General features: G+C 41.6%; 1 protein-coding gene and 1 long non-coding RNA gene across 52 annotated transcripts in view; one reads left to right on the top strand and one right to left on the bottom strand.

The window, feature by feature from the left end:
• The window catches only part of LOC139076925 (uncharacterized), a 140,542-nt gene extending 130,059 nt beyond the window's left edge, over positions 1-10,483 (top strand). Inside the window, exons 2-4 of one of the 2 annotated variants that reach the window (XR_011528983.1) lie at positions 7,068-7,218; positions 8,798-8,917; positions 10,391-10,483. This is a non-coding gene — a long non-coding RNA (uncharacterized lncRNA). Of the gene's footprint in view, positions 1-7,067; positions 7,219-8,797; positions 8,918-9,331; positions 9,678-10,390 lie in introns of those variants that run through there. The other variant, XR_011528982.1, reaches the window with a different exon arrangement.
• ABI3BP (ABI family member 3 binding protein) overlaps positions 1-24,646 on the bottom strand; it is a 238,310-nt gene that overhangs the window by 146,697 nt on the left and 66,967 nt on the right. For all 50 annotated transcript variants that reach the window (XM_070582016.1, XM_070582022.1, XM_070582021.1 and 47 more), the window contains exons 3-4: positions 5,260-5,328; positions 2,581-2,713 (exon numbers count right to left, since the gene is read on the bottom strand). In XM_070582016.1, coding sequence (XP_070438117.1) covers positions 2,581-2,713; positions 5,260-5,328 — 202 coding nt within the window. The remainder of the gene's footprint in view (positions 1-2,580; positions 2,714-5,259; positions 5,329-24,646) is intronic.

Below are 24,646 nucleotides of genomic sequence, written 5' to 3'. Positions count from 1 at the left end.
TCCTCTACCTTCTCCACATTCATTATCGCCTTGTGCTGTCAAACCACGGCAACAGCTGCCAACTAGAATCAGTCATCAGATAAATTCCTTCATGGAGGGGTCAGTAGGACCAAGAGAAATGAAGGAGAGGCTGGAGGAAATGGGAGGAAATCATGTCCAAATTATGCCACATGAATTTGAAGGTTCCTGAACCTCCTGGATTTATCAAGCAGGTGAGTACCATTAAAATCAATTGTATTTTGCTACAAGAATACCAAATTTCCTTCCTTCCCACCCTCCCCCTTGTCTTTTTTTCGTTCTTTTTTAATAAGAGGCTAAAAAGATGAAAAGGAAAAAGAAAGCAATCCATAGATGTTTGTTTTTTTGGCATTGGCACCCTGGACCAATTCACTAGAAATTGGAATTATCACAAGAAAGCATGTCCTTTCAAGAGATCATTTTCCAAACAAAATAAGTTACGAGTTTAATGGTGGGTGAAAAAGGAATATTTCAGATTCTTTGAAATATCTCAAGATTATTTTTCAAAAAATTTGGTTTTGGCAATATCTTCTACATACCTTTTTCCAACCATTTTTTCCTTCAGAACTATGGACATGAGAAGGAAAATTTAATTTTTTTCTTTCTTAGTCTAGATTTTCTAATCAAAGTCATATGAAAGGTACTTTTGAGAACATGGCTATTTTTAAAGGTCTTTCTTTTTAGTTCAATTTAGACCAATAAAATTAAACAAGACACTACAATAAATAGATGTATGGCCAAAAGTGTGTGAAAAAGTGCTCAATACCCTTAGTACACACAATGACACTAGGATAGCTAAAATGAAAAACGTCGACGACGCAAAATGCTGGTGAGGATGCGGAGCAACCAGAACTCTCCTACGTTGCTTGTGGGAGTGTAAATGGGAAAGTTAGGCCAAAAAAAAAAAATCTGTATATATACATACAGACATACATATATGTATGCATGCAAATATATACAAATATAAATATGTATATACGCACACACATACATATATATATACCTCATTAAATAAACGTCTTCCCGGTGACCCAGTAAGTCCACTCCTAGGTATTTATCTAAGAGAAATTAAAAGGTATGTCTACAAAAGTCCTATACAAAACTGTTTATAAAACCTATATTCATAACAACAAGAACCAAGACACAATTCAGGTGTCCACCAGCAAGAGGATGGAGCAATAAATTCTGGAATATTCTCCTATTGCAATACCACTCAGGAATAAAAAAGGGATGAACTATTGATACCTGTGATGCCATGAGTGAACCTCAAAAACACGCTAAATGAAAGAAGACAGACAGAAAGGTAGAGCATACTGTATGAGTCCATTTATACAGAATGCTAGATTAGGCAAAACTAATCTATGGTGAGAGAGATCAAATCAGTGGTTGCTTCTTGAGGAAGGTGCTTTCTGGAGTGATGAAAATGTCCTGTTTCCTGACGGGGTGTAGGGTACATGGTTATATGCATTTTTTTTTCTGTAACTGATCAAACTGTACACCTAAGATCTGTACGTTTTACTGGGTTTAAATTACACCTCAATAACAAATTTTTTATTAAAAAAGAGAATTAAACAACTTCCAAAATTTAAAAATCACTTTGGGTGTATTTAAAATAAAAGAACTTTTCAAGCAAAATGCCTTGGTTGAAGCTTGAAAATTTTTAATGCTTGCCAGATGCAAAGTTTTGAATTTTGAAGCTAATGCAGTGAATATTTATGATAAGAAAATATCACTTTATAACCAGTTTAGAATCATGGTTCAGCATTTAGCACAGTGCCCAGCACGTAGTTCCAAACACATGTGTTGGATGGATGAATGGCTGTAGTTTAAAAATACGCTTAGATTTTACTTATTTTGTTCTGCCAAAGAAGATGATGGCTTCATTTCCGACTCTGCGATTTTCCTCTGCCTGCATCTCCTCCTGCTGTGTATCCTTCCAGTTTTCTAAGCCAGTGATTCTCAACCTTAAGTGGCATCAGAGTCATCTGGAGGCCTTGTTGAAACACGGATTCTTGCACCCCATCCTCAGAGCTTCTGACTCAGTAGGTCTGGAGGGGACCCTAGAATTTCCATTTCTGACACGTTCCCAGGTGATGCTGATGCTAATGCTGCCTGGTTTAGCTGCTTGAGAACTACTACTTCTAACACGTCTTCAATTGTCAGAAGAAAGATCCACCCTTTTCCAATCAAAGATCAACCTTTCCAACTCTCTGCAGTCTTTCCTAACTGCCTTCAGCCTCATCCTCTGAGCTTCTATTACACTTCTCACCGATACTCCCCACTTGGTGTTTGGCTTATTCTCCTTTGTAGTTTATTCTTTGGAAAGAAAAAAATACCTGCACGTGTTTTCTATCCAGGTAGATGATAACTCCCTCAAGGTAGGGACCCTGACTTGAGTATCTTCTTCCCCTCGCACCTAGGACAGGCTGTACAGCAGACAGACCATCTGTAAGTGCTGATGCTCCTGCTGTTTACACATCCTTCTAAAGCATGTACAAATACTATTAAAAGCAAGTGCTGATTTTCAGACAAAAAGTAAAATCTTCCATGATGGTGAATTACCTGTCATTGGGGCATTGGCTTGGCAACGTCCAGTCGTGGTGAGGGTTAATGAGGAAACCCCAGGACAGGAAGACTGAGCTGGGCGTCAGAGTGCCAACCACCAGCTGGAGAGGTTTGCGTGAGCGTGCTTTACCTAAAGAGGCAACATACAGGTTAATTCCAGGAATATTTAGTCTATTTTCATGATTAAGGGTAAAATGCATAAAGATGTCTTGGCAAGATGATGAAGAGTGTGGAAACATCCAATTCCTTTTCTTTTCATATAGTGCACAGATATTGCTAATTCTTTGCCCATGAATTTAAGCATGCATCAAATGAAATATCCTTTGTGAGATTAATATGCATATGTATATCTGTACCTATGTTTTTCATATATGCGTAATTTATGCACATAAACTATGTCTGATTATACTTAGTTTTTATTTTCTTGTGGGTCAGGGGTGAATGTAGAGGTCTTGGTTATTACCAGTGAAATAAACACACATATACTCACTCCATTTTTTTTACAGACAAAAAAGCACGCTTATTTTTTAACTGGGACTGTAGATTAGTATGAAATAGCATCTAAGAAGAGAAAAGAAAGCTTACTGTCTAAGTTACAGCTTATATTCTTTTTTTAAAACCTATTTGGAAGAGTAAAATCCCTGTCATATCATTGCAGTAGGCATATTTTTTACAGTGAGTATCTAAATGGAACATATGCACACAGTTATAATAAAGCTGGAAGAGTAGGATGCAGGTGTTCATGGTCACACCGAGAGCAAAGTCCAGACTCAAATTTAGGTTTCCTGAATTGTAATCTGGTTTTCTTTTCATTGCATTATCGGCATAGCTCCCGATATATGAAGATAATCCCATTTAAAGGATAGATTATTCTTTCTCCAAGGAACCTAAGGCTTACACGACCATCAAATAATTATCTCACTAATTTTGTATCTTGACATAAAAATGATTACATAATTAAAATGTATGTGGCAGACGCAAATATAAAATGAATGGAAGCTGTCACATTAGTCGTTACATCATTCTCAAATGCAGATTCCAAAAACAAAAATTACATCCGTTGCCTGAAAGGAAAGGTGTGGTACCATATCCTGAGCAAGATGAAACAACTTCCTGAGCTGGTCATCACACAGTGAAAAATAGTTTCTGAGGCCAGTGTCATGGAAGCCCCAAAATGAAATGAAATGAAGTTATAAAGTGCTACTACCAGGTAACCACTCTCTTGACTTTCCTTATATATTTTTGTGTATTTGTAACATCATATTTGCGTTAAGAAACAGTTCAGAGAACATGAAGCCGGAATCTCATGGAAACATACTTATGCTTCTTGACTTTATTTTTAAATATTTTGAAATAGAGTCTTGAAGTATTGAGAGTACATTTATTTTAAAGTGTAAAGAAAGCTGCCCGGACAACTATCATTAATAAGTTGTGAGGACTGATTCAAATTTCCTTTGCACTTGGAGATAAGAGGCCAGAAAAGGAATTTGTATTTTTCAAAATGCTTGACCATTTACTGATTCTCTTAAGAAAAGTGGAAATCAACAGAAGGAGGAGAGGGGAGGGGTGTGTGGCAACTGATTTCTGGCAAGCAGCCTGGACTGACACATCCAGGAGACAAACTACACAGCTGCAAAAGGCCCCCTGCTCAGTCTATTTGAGGGTCTGTATGCTGCTCCCACCCATTTCATGGCTTTAGAAAGATATAACAAACAAACAAAGATCCTTTTCTGTGTGGCATCCAGTGTACCGTGAGAGACAAGCATGATTAGGAAAGAATTATTCGGAGAACTGTTCACATGACAAAGTGAAAAAGAAAAGCAAACCATTGTGTTCCACTCCATCTACAGAGTGAGGAAGGTGTGGTCTCAGGTGGTAAAGCATTTTCACAGCTTCTGCTGGTGCCTCCTTAGAGCAATGGCTGCTTATTTGATCCGAGAAGAAATTTTAGTAGTAAAATTGGGACAATATAGGATTCTAGTCTTGCTTTAGTCATGTAGAAATCTTTCTGCTCATTTATTCGTGGGTGTCTGCTTTCCTGTGTCGAGTCTCCTAGCCCTGGGAAGATGGAGTTGCCCAGCTGTTGTATGAAAGAATGCTTGCTCTCTGTTTGACTCAACAGAAGAGGTTTAGAAGGGAGAGATCAAGAGTAACTGAAACCTAAGTTCCAATCCACTTTACACACAGATGAATGAGCTATGCTTTTGAAATGCAGACAGTCTCCTTCGGCAAAGGTTAGACATCAACCTTTGCCCTCAGTCTGAAGGCAGGGTAGCGGGCATGAGTTCACACACTGTGTAGTGGAGACAGCCCACGGGCCGTGGCTGAGTCTCAATGAGCACACGTTACGGGCCAGGCCCTGCCTCATGTAGCATGTCCATGACCTCATTTAATTCTCACAAAGAGCCCATCATGCGGCAGGATGGAGGCACAGGGAGGTTCTGGAATTTGCCTGAATCCCTCCAGTGTGTGCGTGGGGCTGGGACGAGATTCCAGGCCGTCTCCGCTGCCCGGCTGGGCCACTTCACTAGCAAGGGCTGTCTGTCAACATAGCACATCTTCTGATCTCCATTCCTAAGGCATCTGTCCCCAAGGCACTGGGTCTCCAGGGGTAGAAAAGAGATGAAAAGGCATGGTTTAAAGTTAATAAAAGAAAAAAAAAATCAATGAAAATACCTGAGCATGATTTCTTTCGGTTTGGAGGAGGGGCGGGTCGCACAACTATCAGATATTTAGGCTCCGCATCTGGAAACAATAATAACATTATTCATCAGGAAAATGCTTTGAGGAGAGCAGGGTTCACGGCAGCACGCCCATTCCTGACTCAGTGCTCCCCGCTTTAGTCATCGTAACCACAGCACCGGCGATGAGGGGACCCGGGGATTCCGAAAGTCAATATCCCTGAGACAGTTCAGCCCATTAAGCTTTAAAAAGAAAATTAAATCCAGATTTTCAAAACCGGTTGGACAGGGGTGGGGAAGAGGTCTTAGAAGAATCATGCTGGACACAAATTTCATGCCACATTTCCCTCAACCCTTTCCCTGCGAAGAGATTTTTAGAAAATCAGATCCTATTTATTTTGCTACCCTTCTCCTCGCCGAGGGTCAGCCTGATGCTTCAAAATTGGAGAAGGAAAATCACACTTGTGTAAGACACGAGTCTCACCTGTGGTATGAGCTGAGCCTGTCTACTTTTGTGGGAGTTTGAATATTTACGATGTTTTACTTATTCCTTACCCTGTTTGCCTAATTTCTCAGCCTATTATCAAATCCAACCAGTCATTTTCATGAACAATTTTTAAACAAAACTACAATATAAGGTGGTACAGTTTTCACCTAAAATACACCAATGGAAAATAAATTAAAAGAGAATCTTTTTGAAAAATATTTAGGTTTTAAATAAAATGATGTTTAAATAATCAGTATGTGGAAACTCAAGCAGGAGCTAACAATTTATCAAATAATCTTTTTTTAAATTGATGTTTTCAAGATGAATGGTTGGTTTAGATAGATATATATACATAAGTAAGTTATATATATATATATATATATATATATATATATATATATGTATATAAGTAAGCCAAATACACTTCGGGCATACAAAATAGCATTTTATAAGCAGCTCTATTGAATTAATTGATTGATTGATGGGTATTATTTACAATATTTCTTCAATAACTTTGGATCCTGAAACCCACTCTACACCAAATTTCATTTGGATGCTGCAGTCAACCAGAGTTCACTCCTACTTGCTCAGGCAGCCATCACATCCCTGTTTGGTTCTCATTCTGGGTTCAGAGATCTCTCCTCCACGGGTTTGGAGCAGAGGCTTCTCTGCCCAAGACTTCACTGAGCTGACCTCATTCTCAGCCAGAGACCACCTGGCAATTCACCCACGTTTAAAGTCTGGAGCCTTTGTCTTTTTTTGGACACCCCACACAGCCCATCTGCTGTAACCTGCCAAAAGAATTCCCACTGCGTAGTGTAAACCAAGTAACCTCCTGAACGGACCTCAGACTTGGCCTGTTTAGTATGTTTGTGCCTCATGACCACCACACCGATGGAGGAGCATTCACCGTGTTTGAAAGCACATCTTGCTTAGTGGAGCTTACATAAAGAATGCTCAACCTACATCAAGTTTCCCAGCAGGACTACGTAACCGTTTCCTGACTTCATTTGGGAAATAGAGCAACATGGGTATTAAGAAACTACCATATATTGAATATTATCTATGCGCCGGATACTTGTTAAGCGCTTTACATTCTTAACTTAGTTACTCCTCACGGCAATCCTACCTGACAAGTACTATTATGCCCCGATTTGTGGATGAGGTCACTGAGGCAGTGTCAGCTTCACAGGCATGCAACATGTACAGTTGCGGAGGGTCCCGTGCTCAGAAGGCTCCCATGCTGAGTTTAATACCCTGCCGTCGTTATCTTGAAATTCTTAACACTTTTATCTTTGACTTTGTGTGCTGTACAGGCCGTCCGATGAGATAAGGGAGCATGTGTGTAAGCTGAGGAGCTGGGAACAACATGCTTGTCTACACGCAGCACTTGAGGTGCCCCATTAGCACAGCGTTCTGAAGGACCCAAGCTGCACAGGACTTCAGCGAGACTCAAAGTAGAACAAGGTAAGATATTACCTCTAGGACTGAGGGAGGGGCTGTGGAGGGGACACTGAGGCTCTGTGAGGTCACACTTCCCATTCAAACAAGAACTTGCTTCAGTGCAGAAAGAAGGCAACGGCATTTGAAGAAACACAAACGACCAAGGAATCTGATCCTATCCTTTCTTCCTCCTGTTACTTGTTAGGTAGCCAACCACTTACACTGAAAACAATGACATAGAAGGAAAGGGAAAGAGATTCCTTTGTTCCTTTTGTTTCCAGCCTTCCTCACTGATAAGTCGAAGGCAGAGAGTATTGGAAGAATGTGCTCGTATCAGGAAGTGAAGTAAAAAGTTGAGTCAGTTCTGTGTATTTCCACTATTCTGGTAAGAATGAAATGCATATGCATGCATGGACTACAAAATACAAACTTTGTAATGTCAGTGATTCTGTTTAGGCATTAAAGCCTCTTATATTTGTACTTAAAACTGGCATTACACAATATTAAAATAAATGGTAAAATTCATGCTAATAATTAAAAATTTTTATTTTTATTTACTTAAATGACATCAAATAGCAAATAAAATAATACCATGACAACTTGAGAGAGAAATTGTGGAAGAAAAGAAAAAATTTTATATTTTACTAACTTTAATCACAATTTTTTTCCTGGCTTTTGAGCCAGGAGCCCTGCATTTTTATTTTGCACTCAGCCCTGCAAATTCTGTAGCTATCTTAGCCTAGTCTCCAAAATGCCCTTTTACTAACTCTCCGGAACTCATTTCTAGAAAACAAAGACAGACCCCTATTTTTCTTAGATTGTTCTCCTTGTGGCAAAGTCCAAGAGCCAGCCTTTTATTTCCTTCCTCGATACACGTTAATTCAACTGTGCCTCAGTAGTTTAAAAAAACCTGAAATACTGGAAAAATAACATACATAGAAGCCAAAGATAGTGCCACAATCCAAGACATATGACTGGTTTTATGAGCAATTTAAAAGTAAGCTTGTTATGATCACAGTCATTTTGCATAAAGCAGAGGCAGTCACAGCCAATTCCAAATTGAAGCAGCTGTTAGGATCTGGGTACGTACGCTGGCTCTCAGTGCTCATTAAAACTTTTAACATTCGTGTATTTCAGCAGTCTTTGCACTCAATTGGGAACACAGACACGGAAAAATAAAACAACCGAAAAACAAGATTCTATTTCTGTTTTGAACGACGAAATTCTTTGTGGATTTGTAGAAGCCTGAAAGTATATAAGCTGTAGCCTGATCAGAAATTCTGGCAACACGTGCCAAAAGATCCTACGTCTTCATTTATAGAATGTATATAATTAAAATGCCGATTTAAGAAAATTTGTGTTCAAATGCAGGCACCTTAACAAACTTTCCACTCCTAGCAGTTAAGCCTGTACAATGTTGCAGACTAATTAAGTCTAATTTGCCTCACATTTCAAATGTCCTATGGTGGAGGTTAGGGACAGTTTGCTGTTTAATGAAATCCACTACTGAAATCCTTTATAAAGTACTAGATTTTTGGGTAATGCAAATAATCCTCCCATAATTGCTCTGTTTGATAAATCCCAATTCTCATATTTTTATTAGGGGTCGTCAACATTGCAAGCCACACTACTTTAGAATGCTGTCATGGGGAGGTTTATTTCTGCCACGCAAGTTTCCATAAAATAAACACAAAATAAGCCAGATGATCCTAAAGAAAATCAGGTAAGGAGCCTGAAAAAACCAAAACAATTTATTTACTCCTGCCGTCTTTTTAGCAATTTCAAACTGAATTTCTGGGCATAAAAGCATGGACTCTGGATGCTGGCATCAAACCCTGCTCAGCCAGTTAGTACGACAAGGCGAGATACTGAACGTCTGAGCACCTGAGTTTCCTCATCTGCAAAATGGGAAAAATCCACAGTACCTGGTCTCACATGGTTCTTAGGTCAGAGAGTCTTTTCATTTTTTAAAGCAAGCATACAGGTTCCAAAAAGCAAAACTTTCATTAAAAAAAATCATAGACCATACTGACAAAGATTCTCTCCTTGACCCCTAATCAGGCTCTTCTGAGCTCGTTTTCCAACTAGGCCCTGACTTTTGGGCTTCTGTCTTCATCTCTACATTGTGTAATTTTAGGAAGAATCCTGCTAAGACGGTTTAGCCAGAATCCGCCATCCTCCACATCTGATCGGGCTCCTCATCTTCCACACCCCCCGCCCGAACCCCGGAGATCTCTGATCACGCTGGCCTGTCCTCAGCAAGAATCCTCTGAGGTCACTTTAGCCAGAATCCCCCTCGCCCTGGCGCTTCCTCTCAGTAATTTTCTCTCCACTGACCTTGAGTCTGCCTCATGGCTGTGAATTCCCACTTTCCTTGTTGTATTCGGGGTGGAGCCCAATCTCTCTCCCCAACAGCAAGACCCCACTGCGGCGTCCCCACACCGTCACAATGGCCCCCCTTGAGTAAAGGCTTCCTCACCATCTTTAAAGGCCACTGAGTAATTTTTTCTTTAACAGTATTCACTCAAATATCAATGCAAAAAGTCCTAGAAAATACACTGACAAACAGAATCTGGCACACGTAATACAAAAATACGTTATGGCCAAGTGTAGTTTATTCCAGGAAGGAACATAAGAGGAAAAAAACCCCACAGGTGCTGAAAAGGCATGTGACAAAATTCAACGCCAATTCTTAATTAATAAATAAGGATTCAATGGACTACTTCCTTAACCTGAGAAAATTTATCTTAAAACCTCTGAACCACTTTTATTCAATGTACAGGACCCTACACATACTTTTCTATCAGGTAACTCTCCCTGGCTTTATCAGAACATTCAATCTTCATTTTTCTTTCCCCTCTTATTACTATATTTTTTTAAACCATTTTTCTCCATCGTGATTCTGTTTTTGAACCTACTTCAGCGTTTCTATTGAGCATCTGAGACACAGATTAGGAAGACAAAGAATGAGGTAATCCTCACTCCAATGGTGTGGGGGTAACTACATGAGCAGTGGGCTGGGAGCGTTCCTTCACGCTCACACAGAGCCAGCCTCACCAGGAGGGTCAGTTAGAACAAACCTGCCCGGGAAGACCCCTGACGGAAGGCTCTCGCGATGTCCCTTTCAAGGTTGCGGTGCCTCCTCACTTTACCGAAGATGACTGTCCTCTTCAAGCTTATTTTCATTTGTTCTCAGAGAGGATCCCAAAAGCAGCCATTTGCAACTCAGTGTGAGCAAATTCGTGCTGGTGCGGCACCTCCACCCACAGCCTGTTTTGTTCTAATTAGGTAAGAAAAGCGTACGTCCTCTACTAAATACACACAGAGCACCAAGCGGGAGCTGGGGAGGATCTTTGGGCCTAGCGCCCTTCCTAATTCCTTTCCCCAGGCCCCGACATCATAAGGTGTAGACAGCCACCAGCCCCGTGAACGAAGACAGCTGGCTTGCAAACGTCTTGTGAGAGACCAGACCTTACTCTGACAGGAGTGGGGCCAGGCACCGCTCTGCTCACACTACTGTGCTTTCAAGGTCTGGGTCCCTTTGGACCCAATCAAGGAAGGTGGACATCATCTCAGACACTCTTCAAGGCCTGGAGAGAAGTTTCATGATCAAAATAAATTTCCAGGGGACATTCAGCCTGTTAAAGGCAGTCCATAAACACATTTTGTCAGTAATTAGGTTAATTTTTGATGTTTAAAAAACCACACGTAGATGGGATTATTCCCATTGTGATTTGGAGGTTTAAAAAGAACGTTGAGGCTTAATCCTCAGTTCATCCCGGAGAGGGAGAAAGACAATTCCGTGTGGGCACCCAGGGGAAAAGGCTGGAATCTCCTCTTGCCCTCCTGAGGAAGCTAGAGCCTTAGAAATGCCTCCGGGATGGAGAGCTGGCATCTTGAGAAGGATGAACACTGGGCACTGAGCCAGAGGCCTGCTCACAGAAGGGGTCTCCTCTGAGCTGTGCCAGTCTGTGCTGAGATTTTGGCCAGCAGGCACCCGATACACTGGAGGACCAGCACACAATGGGGGTCAGCACAGGGGAGGTAGCCGTGAACGGAATGAAGCCTGGGGCTCTTCCACCGCATGTGGAAGTTGGATGGACCTCCCTCTGGACTGCAGCAGCCCCTCAGTACTGAGGAATCTGAGGGGGCAGCGGAGACGGATAGAGTCCTAATGAGAATAGGTCAATTTCTTACCAATCTAACAGTTGGGAGTTTAGTGGTTTTAATTTGATTTGGAGACATAAAAGCAACATAGTCATGTCTGAACCCCAGATGGTAATTTAACGATATTGAATATAAAGCTGTTTTATAAGAAAAAAAATGGCATATTAAAAACTCAGAATACCATATTTCATTGGTTCTAAGACTCCCCCTGCACCCCCTGCCCAGCTTTTAAAATCTCTCAAGTGTGTTTCACAGTCGCTGGTCTCTTACGTTGGCTAGGGGCAGTTGTGACCTTGCTGTCATTGCCTGACACCTTCCAGTAAGGTCAAGAAAGTGATGGCTTCAGAACGGGCAGAAGAGGGTCCTTGATTTGGAAGAAAACCCAGTGCAGAGTGTTTCCCAAATGTCACATCACCAGTGTTTTGCTGGCACAGAGAGTGATGCAGTATGGAAAAATGAGGATCCCGAGAACTCTGAGTCAAAAGGCAAAGCAGAAGAGCTGGACTCCCAAGGTGAAGAATATTTAGCAGTTTTAACTTTTCTTTTGCTTATTTTCCTCCTGTTTTTTTAAAGTGGTAGATATCTTCCTCTATAAAACCCAAACTCCAGTCTAACCATGAGAAAAACATGAGACAAAACTAAATTGAAAGACATTCTACAAAATACCCACTGAGGACTCCTCCAAAGTGTTAAGGTCATCAAAAACAAGGACAGTCTAGGAGATTGACAGTCTCCAGGAGTCTAAGGAGGCACGACGAGATGGAACGTGGTAGCCTGGGGGAGATCCTGGGACAGAAAAGGGATCTTAGGTAAAAACAAAGAAGCTCAAATAAAGCATGGACTTCAGTTAATAGTATCTCAATACCGGCTCATTAGTTATGACAAATGTACCATAACATAAGTCATAGAGACTAGAAGATGTTGCATGTAAAGTATACAGGAATTCTCTATACCACACTTGAAACTTTTCTGTGAATCTAAAGCCATTCTAACATACAGAGTTTATTAAAAACCAAGATCAGCTCTTTTTATAAAAAGAATAGCTAATATAAAATTTATGTATCAATGAGTCAAAGGAAGCTCTTTCAATAAGCATAAAATGACAGCCCTAAGAGATGCAAAACCGTGTCATTAACCGGGAGCTTTATTCTTTCTTAGTTTTATATAAAACAGTGTTGTGATTTACAGTTAAAGGAGCTTTAGAATTTCATGAAATAAGGTAACTATTTTTACTGGAAGGCAATGTGGCACGTCTTAAGACTTCTAATAAGAATAAAATCACCTACAAAATCTGAAAGAAATCCATGGTCATGGAAATTTCCATACAGAAATATTATCAATTTTTCTTTGCATCTGCAAGCCACATGCCACACTTAGCTGTAATCTGAACTGAGCGGGGGCAGTCCAAATTGAAGAATTCCCTTCAGCTTCTAACCTTTGGCAGACTGTTCCTGCGCCTTATTTCATCGACACTAACATTGAGTCATGTCTGTTTGAAAAATACCCTTGAAAAGCCTCCTTGTGCTTTAAGCTCATGCAGAGAGTTTCACTCACGCACTTAATTCTGAAAAAAAAGACTCTCTTAAGCATGGTCGTGGAACAGGTCGGCAAACAGCTCTGGCCAGGCCCAGGAGGTCGCAATTCTGTCATAGCTGCCTCCGCAGACACCTGCTGGCCCGTGAAGGCAGCCTCACCGAGAGAGAAAGGTATGCAGTCTGGTGGGGTAGGAATGTGAAAAGACAGTAAAATGCCACTGGTCTGTTCATTTCATGAAAGGCCACTTATCAGTCAGAGTACCCAACCTTGCTCCCCACCCACCCCACCCATTCTCGCGTTCCATCAACAAAGCAACAATAGCAAATTGACACAACAGCAAATCAGTTTCAGCAACGGGGTACAAATGATTCACATTTGAACTGGAATCCACATCCGTTCTGAAGCCCAGTTAAAATAAGAGGCTCAAATCTTGTGGATGCAACAGACACATCCCTCCAAAGGGCACGATCAACCACAAAATACACCCACAATAATTAAGTGACGCTAGAGTAATCACGGATTAAAAAGCTAGAACAGCAGCAATTGATAGTCTTGACCAACTCAAGAGCATCCTTTTTTTCCTAAGAGTATTTTATTCAGATTTACAAGTTTGTGTGTTTTTTTTATTTTTTGAGGAAGATTAGCCCTGAGCTAACGTCAGCTGCCAATCCTCCTCTTTTTGCTGAAGAAGATTGGCCCTGAGCTAACATCCATGCCCATCCTCCTCTACTTTATATGTGGGACACCTGCCACAGCATGACTTGATGAGTGATGTGTAGGTCTGCACCCGGGATCCGAACAAGAGAACCCTGGGCCCCCGAAGTAGAACGTGCAAACTTAACCGCTGTGCCACTGGGCCGGCTGGTGAAGAACATCTTTGACCAACTCAAGAACAACATGATGCCCTTTCAGGAAGTTTGATGTCCCTTCTGGAAATACACTGATGAGGTACTTGTTAGAAAATTGGAGAAAATTCTGCTGTCTGCTTGGTCACGTGCTAAGTTGGAGCTTTGCGAAGTTGCATGGTAGCCAGAAGTCCAAACAGAAGACAGAGCTGTTCTAAGACAGTAATTTACTAAATCGACTATGCTTACTGAGTTTACGAATATAAATGTCAGTAATGATGTCAGTACTGCACTAAATTGACTGTGCTTACTGAGGTTATGAATATAAAAGTTTAGCAATTTCTAATAAATCACTTAGATTAGTAGTATCTTGCCCTTCCCTTCGTTGTACGTAAAAATGAACGTCTATAGAATTATGCTTCATCACAAACTCCTATAAGGCCTCCACCTTTTTGAGTCTTCCTAAGTCCCTGTAGGAAGACCTGGTGGGCTGGGGCTCATGCTGGATCTGGTCCGCCTCAGTTTGTGTTTTGTACCTTTAAATCTGGAAACACAGCAACTGCACAAGATTTTCTGCAAGAATGAATGAATCTGTTCCTCTGTGCAGGGTTCACAGGAAGAAAGAAAAAAATAATTTCGGGTTTCAGGAATAGCACTGTCAGCAAAAGAAAATTATCTTTTTTAGAAAGCTGGTAAACTTTAACCACAGAATTAGTCTTTCATAAGCCTCTGTAGAACTGTTTTTTCCTTTAAAGTTTTTTCTTATAAAAAATATGCGGTTTTGTGTGTAAGAATAATCTTTTTCCTTTTTTACTGCAAAAAATAATTTAAAGCAAATCCTATACTGTTCAGTAATTATTCCCATTAAACATTACAAAATTGGTTGAATAATGAACCAATGCCCACTTTAACAGAACATTCTGTTATGCCCAGGGGCTCAGAGAGAGAGGCTGGCTTCTCGCAGCCTTGAAGAGGCAGCCTGCAGGCCGTGGCCCCCACGCAGTCCGGGACAAGGGTGAAAGTTGCATGGTCAGTAGAGGCACAGCCACCTGGTGCCACAGAGCAATCGCTAATGCAGAAATGACTGGGAACATCCACCCCTGGTAGGATTCCAGAATGTTCAGTCACAGACTTGTTCTCAAGGGAGCTGACAGCATATGTCGGTATGTGTGTTACAAGAGGAGACGTTCAGAGTGGTTGGCCATCCATGACAGCGGTGAGAATGAAGCAGGCCCTCACCTCCCCACTGTACAGTGCGTGAGTGGACCTCTAAACATGAAATGGAAACGGCTTCCGTTGGAAGAGGGAATGCGGCACAGGAAGGGGTGGAAGAAGAGGTTGGGGGGAAAAAGGGCTTTTCCTGAATCCAGGAACGTGTGCCCCAAAGGCTCTGCCACATTCCTGTGCTCTTCACAGCTTACAAAACAGCCTGGATGGGAAGACGCTCCCTTTTTCCAGAGGGGTATTTCAAAGACATATTCCAATGAGCGAGTCATTGCTGGAAGCTTTTTCTGAGAGTTTTACTTTAATTTCAGTGGGCTGGGGCGGCAATGCTATCAAGATCACACATACTTCACTCAGCCCCAACTACATACTTCATGCCCAATCAATGCAAAATCAAAAGCTGGGACCCCTATTTTAAAAGAAGGAGAAAAAAGTGACATTAACAACACTAAAATATAAGTTGTTTCCTTTTCCCTAGCCTCTGTCTTGCCTGTCATGGTATGTACTGGCTATCTCACGTTGGGCTCTGCGGATGAGTGCAGCCCCTCCCCCCTCCCCCCACCCCTCTCGCCTGACTGTGTGGAGCCTCTCCCACCAGTGGCAGCCTCAGGACCCCTTACCACACGCTGCAGGGCAGACAAGCCAATCTCTCTAGCCCACAGACCCCAAGGGATTGTAAGCTCTGCACCGGGACAGACCATGTACCTGAACGGGGTGGGATACAGGCTCGCATCGCCAAATCAACCACTGAATGCACTGTGACACTGCCAGCCCAGGCAGGGACCGCTGCTGCCATGTCCTGCTGGATGTCGCCACAGGGATGTGCACGCCAGACCCTCCCTGCATCCACACCCAAGGCCCCGCTGAAGGCAAGGGCAGTGGCAGTGGCTGAGTGGGGGTGGGGGCAGGGGTGCCGGGGACCAGGGGGCAGGAGTTGAGATTCAAGCAAGGGGAGGCAGTGGGAGGCCAAGACGCAAGAGGCCAGGGGCCCAGCCCTCAGCACATGCACCACTGTCCCATCTGGCCTCTCTGGCAAAAGGAAACTGAAAGGTAAAACTACCAAGAATTTCAAGGCAGCAACAGCAAAGCATTCAGCTTTCAAATGCACTGCACTCAGTGTGCTGGTCACATGCCCACGAAGCCAGCCCTGACCCGACCCTTCCACTCCCAATCCCCGCACACCAACCCCAGCTCTGAGGCACCAGGTTGCTCTTTATTTCCCCTGGTCCTGGCATCCAGTCTGGAGCATCTTATTCAGCCACTGTCCCAAGCTAACCCTGCTTTGCTTTCAGGCTCTGACAGATTCCTCCCTGACACTGCAAACAGGTTTGAATGTTTTCTCTTGCCCCCTCAGCCAGGACACAGCCTTTCCGAGTTTAGGAGACCTGTTAGACATTGGAATTGTTGACTTTATTGCCTGTGGGTTTTTTTCCCCTTGTCTGTGTTTTCTGTGTGCACCTCACAGGAAGATTGAGGGTGGGGTGTTGTCTGTGAGCTGGTTTATGGTTTGGCGAGGGCTCACTTTTGAAGGGGAGCCTGGACATGCACACGCACAATTTCCAGCGAGTTCCTCACTTCGTTAATATTATCCCTGCAGGAAATACTATTGAAAAATCAGGACTTCATTCAGATATATTTCTTTAAATAATAAAGCTGGATCACATTAGCTTCAGACGGTATGCCGAAGCCTTCACATCAGCCTGGTTTTCTTCTTTCTCTTTAAATGCTCTGGTCAGCATCAGCAAGTCGGGGAGAGCAGTCAGGAATAATTCCCATGAGATGAGTTTTTACGCGGGATTTGAAGGGAACAGAATACTGACACGTGGTGGGGAAAGCACTGTGGATGGTGGCCGAGAGCACAGGCCCGGGAGCCAGCCTGCACCTGTAGATTTCTTAACTTCTCAGGGATTTACTGTCTTCATTGGGAAGAAGACGGTACTAGTAGCACCTGCTTCAAAGGTTTGCTGTGAGGATTTAATGACGCATTTCCGTGAAGCCCTTGGCCCAGCACATGGCAGGTGCTCAACAACACGAGGTCATCAGCTCACAGGTGAGAAGGTCCACCCCAGCATTTGTTGAGCAGCCCCTACACGCACAGCCTGGGGAGTGGACTGCATCAGAGGAGAACCTCTTCTTGGTGTTGCTCCTCCTTTCCCATCGAGAAGTGTCCCTGGTGGCAGGAGAAAAGGCTGGGCTATTAGCTTGGAGTCAGATGAGGAAAGACCTTGGGACCATGCTTAGAATTCAAGGCTTTGTCCCATATGTAGATTAAGCATAAAATTTTTCAACTAAACTGGGACACTTCTGAGAGAAAGGGGAGCGCTGTTAATAATTATGCCAGAGCAACAGGTGTACGCCTTCACCAGATCTCAGAAATAGGGTGGGTCAATGCCTTAACCAGTTGAATAATTCTTTTCTCCTGGCTATTACCGCTCAGGGCAAAGGGACTTTTTATCTTGTTGCCTGGGAGGCTTCCCCAGCAGACCTGCCATCAGGTCTGACACTAGATGGTCAGCACCTACACCCACAGATGCATTCACCCTGATCGTGCAGAACCCAAGGAAAAGTGGGACTCAGAGGAGGAGCTCACTACGTAGCTGGTGAGACATGACAGATGAAAACAAACAAACAATGAGAACAATTAGGGACAACCCACAACAGAACATAACCCAAGGGTGGCCTCTGCAACACTGGACTTCAGGTATGATCAATATATGTCAGGGAGAGTAGATGTTTAAAGGAAATAATTTGTGGGTAATTAGGAACTAGGATTTGACTGTATTCCTTGGTTTTGAGATGTATTCCTAAAAGTAAAGGAAATTGTAAAGTCTAAGCATTATCTTGTATATCTGTTCCAGGTTACCGTCTAATTGATCCTTCTGTTGGCAGCTGTCTTTCCATTTAGGACCCCTTCTCAACAGCAAGCCTCTTGCAATAAATCTGGGACAGGGTATATTTTGGCCCATGACAAAATGGCCATAAACTATTTTGGGGGACCCTTCTAGACATAATCAGGAATGAATTTTTAAAAGTTAAATTTTGGCCTCAGTGCACTGTGCAATACATTTAAAAAAATTCTTGTGCTTTGTATTAAAATATTGTGTTTGCTTTATTGTATTTCCAAGAAAAGATAGACTTGGAGACAGTTTATCTATTGTTTGGTGAGGTCAGGAAGACCATGGAAACATTATATTCGAATCCAATAGAAAAAAAACAGAACTTTGAAAAAATGTTATCTTTATCAAAACTTGATGAAATGGTCATCTTATTATCAAACTAGGCCTTTCTGGTGTAAACTCATGGTGAATTAAGTGATGGCATAACATTTATTTAAAAATTGATACCCACTAGGCCAATTTCCTTAAAAAACCCTTGGAAGCTTAAGTTCTGCTAAATTTTGCAAGTGGGAGGAAAATCAAGAGATTCTGAGATGCCTATTGTTTTTAATGAAAAATTTGGATTACTTTGGAAGATTTAAAGCCAAATACTTCCCAAGTGGTGAAACTATTTCCAGAGAAAGAACTAAGTAAGAATTAGTTGACATTTTGAAAATAGTTTTAAACAAAAGAGAAAAATCCAGCTTAAATGTGACCCACAGCTGTGTCAGACTTCTCTCCCATTCATTTGTTCATTGGGCTTCTAAATTTATGACAAATGGAGGGAAAGAAGAAACTGAAGGCCCCTTGGGTCCTTAGCTTCTGGGAGTTTTCTATTTGGGTGGAGCATGGGAGCAGACAAGACAAATAGCCATTTATTAAGAATGGTGGTGAAAGAAAATCCTCATCCTCTAGGATATGCATGGAGAAGCTCATAAATGTCGACTGCCTTGGCCAGTGATGGCCTTGCGGAGAGGAGAGGAGGTAGAACTTGATGGATGGAAGCTTCTATTTAATAGACACGGTGGTGGTGGTGGAAGGGGTGGAAGAGAACAAGTTTTGGGGGCACAATAAGTGCTTTACATATTTTAACTCATTTAAACCTTAATGAGTTAGGTAGCCAGTGGCTCCTTCCATAGTACATGGCTTTTTTTGTTTTCTGTTTACTGTTTACAGGACGTTATTAAGCAACAAATCAGGGGCTTGTGTGTACTTTCTACTGTAGAAGAACAGGTGAGACTCCCTCCGTTTCGAGAGGCAGAGTACAGTGTTCCAGAGCTCAGCTTCCAGAGCCACACTGGTTGGGTTCAAGCTCCAGATCTGCCATTTACTAGCTGAGTAACTGGAGGAGCTTGACTTAATCACTCGGTGCTTCCGTGTCCTTGTGCGTCAAAGGGCGCTAATGATTCCACCTCCCTGCGTAACCACCATCCCTCGGCTGCGTTTCGGGCCTGCCTCGGCTTCGCCGCTGGCTGCTATTTTGCTCTCTCCTCTCATAGCCTCTTGCTAATTCTCTAAGGACTCTGGCAGGGAAGAGGGAGACTGGGCTGCTTTCAATGGCTGCCACCTCATCTTTTCCTCCTGTTGGTTTATCCTGCTCCTTTCTCAATAGTTATTTTTCAGCTTAATTCCTCCAGTTATTTATTTCCAACCTCTCTTTCCAGCTCTTTTTCTTCAATGACTCCACCATCACCGTCCATGTGGCACTTCCCACAATAAATATTCACTTCTTTTTTGCCATTAGGGTGATATTCCTCCTTCAGTGTCATAAGTAGTAGCAATCTCCATTATGTTATATTTCATCCCACTTCCATAACAATGCGTGGAGCTTGCTTAAACATTTTTATGACAAAGAGATAGACAAGGACAGCTGAAGTCTAAGGGTTGCAATGATGAGAGAAGAAAAATTGTGTGTTTCCTTTTGCTTTCCACACAAATGCAAAAATTAAGGATAGAACTTGTAAGAGGTATTAATAATCTATAGGAATATAAATTGCATAAAATTTATAAGCATATAATTTATATTTATTTACATCTGGATCAATCATTACAAACAAACTTTATTCAAAGTTTTTTAAATTAATTCTCCCCTGTGAAATAAAAAAGTGAGAAACTTCAGAATAAGAAACTGATGATTAAATTTTGGCCTGAACATGCTGAGATAAAATTACCATCAGTTAAGTAAATGAAATAGTTTCATGCTCATATTTTGGTCTGTTTAGTAAGACAGGTCAAGATTTTTGCTGTTCTTGCTAAAAATTGATTTATTTGAGTAAGACAGGGATGGGAAAAGTGACATCTGGAGATGACAAACCCTGTCTGCCGTATCTTTTGAGGATTCGCCTTATTCTCCTTTGGAGGCCACAGCTGTGGAACTCCAAGAGGCACCTATGACTCCACTCAGCCAAGTTTGCCGAAGAGGAATTCCCCCATTAGGACCAACAGACGGTCACGGCTGCGGGAGGAGGGGTGTGCGCACCCAGGGCACTGGGCCACGCTCTTAGACTTTGCTTCTTCCTTTGTTTCTTAATCTGTGTTTGGAGTTGTCCCATCCAAGAAAACGTTTCTTAGGTGCAGCAGAGAGATGAGTATGGTTACTTCCCTTCAGTAACTGACAGCTCCACTACAGCAATCTACCTCTACAATTCTGTTGACACGCCATCCTCCACAAAACAAACCGAACAGAAAAACCACAGCACTACCTCTTAGACCAGGGGTTTTCACCCTAGGCAGTAAATCTTAGCGCTGAGCAGAACTTCAGTGGTGACTTAGCTCACTGATTATTAGCAGTTGAGACGAACAAAGCTCAGAAAGGTTAGGTAAATTATCCCAGACCACTCAGCCTCTTATGGTAGCAACTGACAAAACCTATAAAACACACCTACTCTGTACGAGGGTTTATATTATCTGCCTTGTATGATTTATCTATAGTCTTCACAACACTCCTGAAAGATTATTGTCTATTTTATGTATGAGAAAAATGAAACTGAGAAGTTGAGTGACTTACCCAGAACTACTCCGCGGTAAGTAGCTGTGTTCGATTTGAACCCAGGTCTATCTGATTCAAAAGTACATACATATTCTTTCCTCACGTTACTCTGCCTCTCCGAGCAGAGGCAGAGCTTTCCCAGAATGCAGATACCAGCATTCTAGTTCTTTCCAGTGCAGAGTGTCTACAGGGCTGTTAGTACTGTGTCCTCCTCCTTGCCACCTAGCGCAGGAATCCTTCTAAGGGGCTGTAGGCAAGATGGTGACAGGGAAGGTGGCAAAGGGGCCAAAGGCTGAGTGGGAGACACACACTCTGTAGGGTTAGCAGCTGTGAGAACATGAGAGCTAAGAAATTTGCCCCCTCACATCTCTTTGGAGTCCTAACGCCTGGTTGGAAGACAAATTCTTTACTCAGAATTCGTGGTAGTGACAAATATATGATTTTTTTTGCAATTTCTTGCAGTATGGATACTAAAATATCTCCTTAACTTGCACTACATAATTGATGGAATTTCCCTCCCAGGTGACATTGATTAAAGTAGTTTCGAATGTCAGAAGAACATCATAAAATATGAGTCTCTAGAAATTTGCTGTAAAAGAATTCTCATTTTTCACTTTATTGGATGTTTGCAAAATTACCAACAGCTGAACGTGAAAGTAACAAAGCAAAAACTGGACACATAAACCGGAAACGAGAATGTTCGTGATGTGGGTAACAAGACGATACGGGAGCCTTCTATATGTGAGCCATGTTCAATCACATCACGGCAGGACTCTCATGGCCATTAATATTTATTAATAGTCACCTGGGAAAATACTACCTATTCTGCTCCAATTAACCTACTAAAATCTTAGAACATTTTACAGAAGTAAGATTTTTACAGATGTTTCATATGAATCTTAATTTCCAAAACAGCAAAAGGGAATATTGTGTTTTTAGTGTAGGAATTTTTGTCCCTGGTCTTACCTGTAAGACCAGTATGTAACTTTTGAAAATATCTGTGTCAACAATAGGTGGACAGACAGACAGATGTTAAAGTAAATGTAGAAATACTTATAGGTGATTATTTAGTAGGAGTGTTACTCCACAGATCACTAAATGTTAACTTGAATATTTCTGAATGATCAATAGCTTCTTATTTCAAAGGTGGCATCTTTTAAACACATCACACAAGTGAAATGTGTCAGACGATATGCACTTCATATTTGTTTTGAAAATGAACGTAAGTTCCTATGTTTGGGTATGGTTCAGTGCAACTGAACAAATACACTATCCTGTTACTGAGGCAAGTAAGTGGACGAGCTGTAAGTGATGCTTTTTTTCCTTAAAGAAATAATAATTCTTTGCTCTTGTACAGCACCTTGCTCTCCAGGGATTTCAACCCATCACTTTGTGATCATGAATCCACTAACACGCCCACAGCACATCTGTGAAAAATGGACTTTACTACCATTTTACAGATGAGCAGAATTGAGAATTGGGGGCAGGGGATAGAATACAGACACAAATTTCAAACAGTTTGTGGTCGAATCACAGAATCACGGCCCCTCAAAGGTCGTCCGCATCCTAACCCTCAGGACCTGTGAGTAGGCCAGGTTACAGGACAAAGGGGAATTAAGGTTGCAGATAGAATTAAGTTTGCTAATCAGCTGATCTTAAAATAGCGAGAGCGTCCTGGATGATCCAGGTGGGCTCAATATGAGCACAAGGACCTTTAAAAGTGGAAGAGAGAGCAGAAGGGGTGATCAGACTGACGTGGTTGGAGAAGTGCTTGGCCCACTTCTGTTAGCACTGAAGGAGGAAGAGGAGTGTGGGCAGCCTCCAGAAACCACAGAAAGCAAGGAAACAGCTTCCCCTCAGGGCCTGCGGAGGGACGGCACACCTGCCCACATCCTGACTTTAGCCCAGAGACCTGAGTTGGGCTTCTGACCTACAGACTGTAAGATAATAAATCTGTGATGTTTAAGCCACCAAGTTTGTGGTAATTTGTTATAGCAGCAATCAAAACTAATGGACATCTGCTTAATCAATGAGGAGCAATTAATACAAACTCAATCATTATGAGACTATAAATAATCAATTCAAGCAACCAAAGAACAACATTTAACTTGGAAATACAAGTCCATTTTGAAGAAATAAAAGTAGGAGTAAACAGATTCCTTGGCATAAGACATGATGGAAAAGGAAATATCTAAGAGGAACGATTTCTCTTTTCCACTAGAATACTAGAAGAGAAAGGAGATTAATAAAAAGAACATATTGATCCAAAAGATGAGATAAGAGTTTTAAAAATGCTACTTGGAACAGCCTTCCAGAAGAAGTGTAGGAATCTTTGTCCCTAGAGGTCTTTAAGGTACACAGCAATGTATGTATTTTACCTATCTTGGATCGCCGATGACAAGGACCTCGATCAAACCATCTCTCAGGGCCTCTCCAGCCCGAATATGCTACACAGACTTGAGTCTGGTCAGTTCAGTGCCATGAATGCTCATTGCCCGTCTACTCGGTGGAAGTCATTGTGCTATGAATCACAAAGTAGGGGGCACAAAGCCTGACTTAAAGGAGTTCACAGTCTGATAGCGAATGAGGTAAGCAGCCATATTCAAGCTGGACAATGAAAAGAAAGACAAGGGATGGAGAAGTGACGTATGGATTAAAACCCACTACGTATATAAAAATCACTGCATTCTTATCGATCATAAAACAAACAATATCATTGGTCACCACTGGAGATTACCAGGGCACCAACTCATTAAAATGAGAACTTGTCCTGTTTTTCCTAAGTCACTATATAGGGAAATTTAAAAAGTAAATAAGAGGAAATTCTTCTTTATTGTAGAATTTCAGCTAAAAAACGCAGCAGGAATGATAGAATTAGAGTCTATCTAGAATATGTCTAGAATGCAAAACTGCCATTTTACAAGCCCTGTATAAAATAATTGATCTGGGCAATGATCACTGATAGATGCTAACACCATTAAGTAAAAATTTGATGGTGAATTTTATAATGGAGGGCTCAGGCTGAAGCCACCTACACACACCCAACAGTCTCACCATCACAAATTGCGACACCAGCCATCATGCACCTCTTTTGTGAGTTGTTAGGAAACACACAGTGCTACCTATAAAGTATTTTTTCCCAAAAAAACCTGAATCCAAATCTAATGCAGTTACAGGATCAACCATCAGCAGTTCATGGACAGGCCCCTTAGCGATAATCTTACCAGTGGAGCAAACGATAAATCTCATCTTAAACTGTTCAGAAAGCCTTTGAAAGCATTTGTAATAGACGACCCCTTTAAAAAAAAATGCTATCCTTTAAAAAGGTTTTATTTGCAAATAACCTTTCTGGACAAGGCTTGAAGGTGCCCACATCCTCAAATTACATTTCAATGTGATTGAAAACATTTTCAAAGGAATGTAAAATTTTATAATACATACAAAAACTTCAATCCTTTTGTCAGAAAGACTCTAAAATTTTATAAGTATAATACATTTTCTTTCCTTTTTAAAGGTGGCTTCTCATGGAGAGACACCAAGAAAGCTATAGATGACATTTTCCACCAGGAGAAAGTAAAGACACAGCGAGAAGGAAAATTAATACACGGAAACAAGCTATGTTACAGAGATTTAAACAGGCATTTTAGCTTATTTTTTCACTATGCAATTTAAGTTACGTGATGAGGGTTGCAGGTATAATGGCAATGAAGTTGATTTTTTCTGCAGTATATGCAAAGTATGGATTACATATTTTTTTGATGTGAAGAACTGTGCTATGGGTTACAACAATCACGAAGATGATTGTCATTCTGGCG

Source organism: Equus przewalskii, chromosome 18 (assembly GCF_037783145.1).
Source record: "Equus przewalskii isolate Varuska chromosome 18, EquPr2, whole genome shotgun sequence".
NCBI classification, from domain to species: Eukaryota; Metazoa; Chordata; class Mammalia; order Perissodactyla; family Equidae; genus Equus; species Equus przewalskii.
Note: the sequence above shows the minus strand (reverse complement) of the source record. Positions and strands in the feature narration are given on the sequence as shown.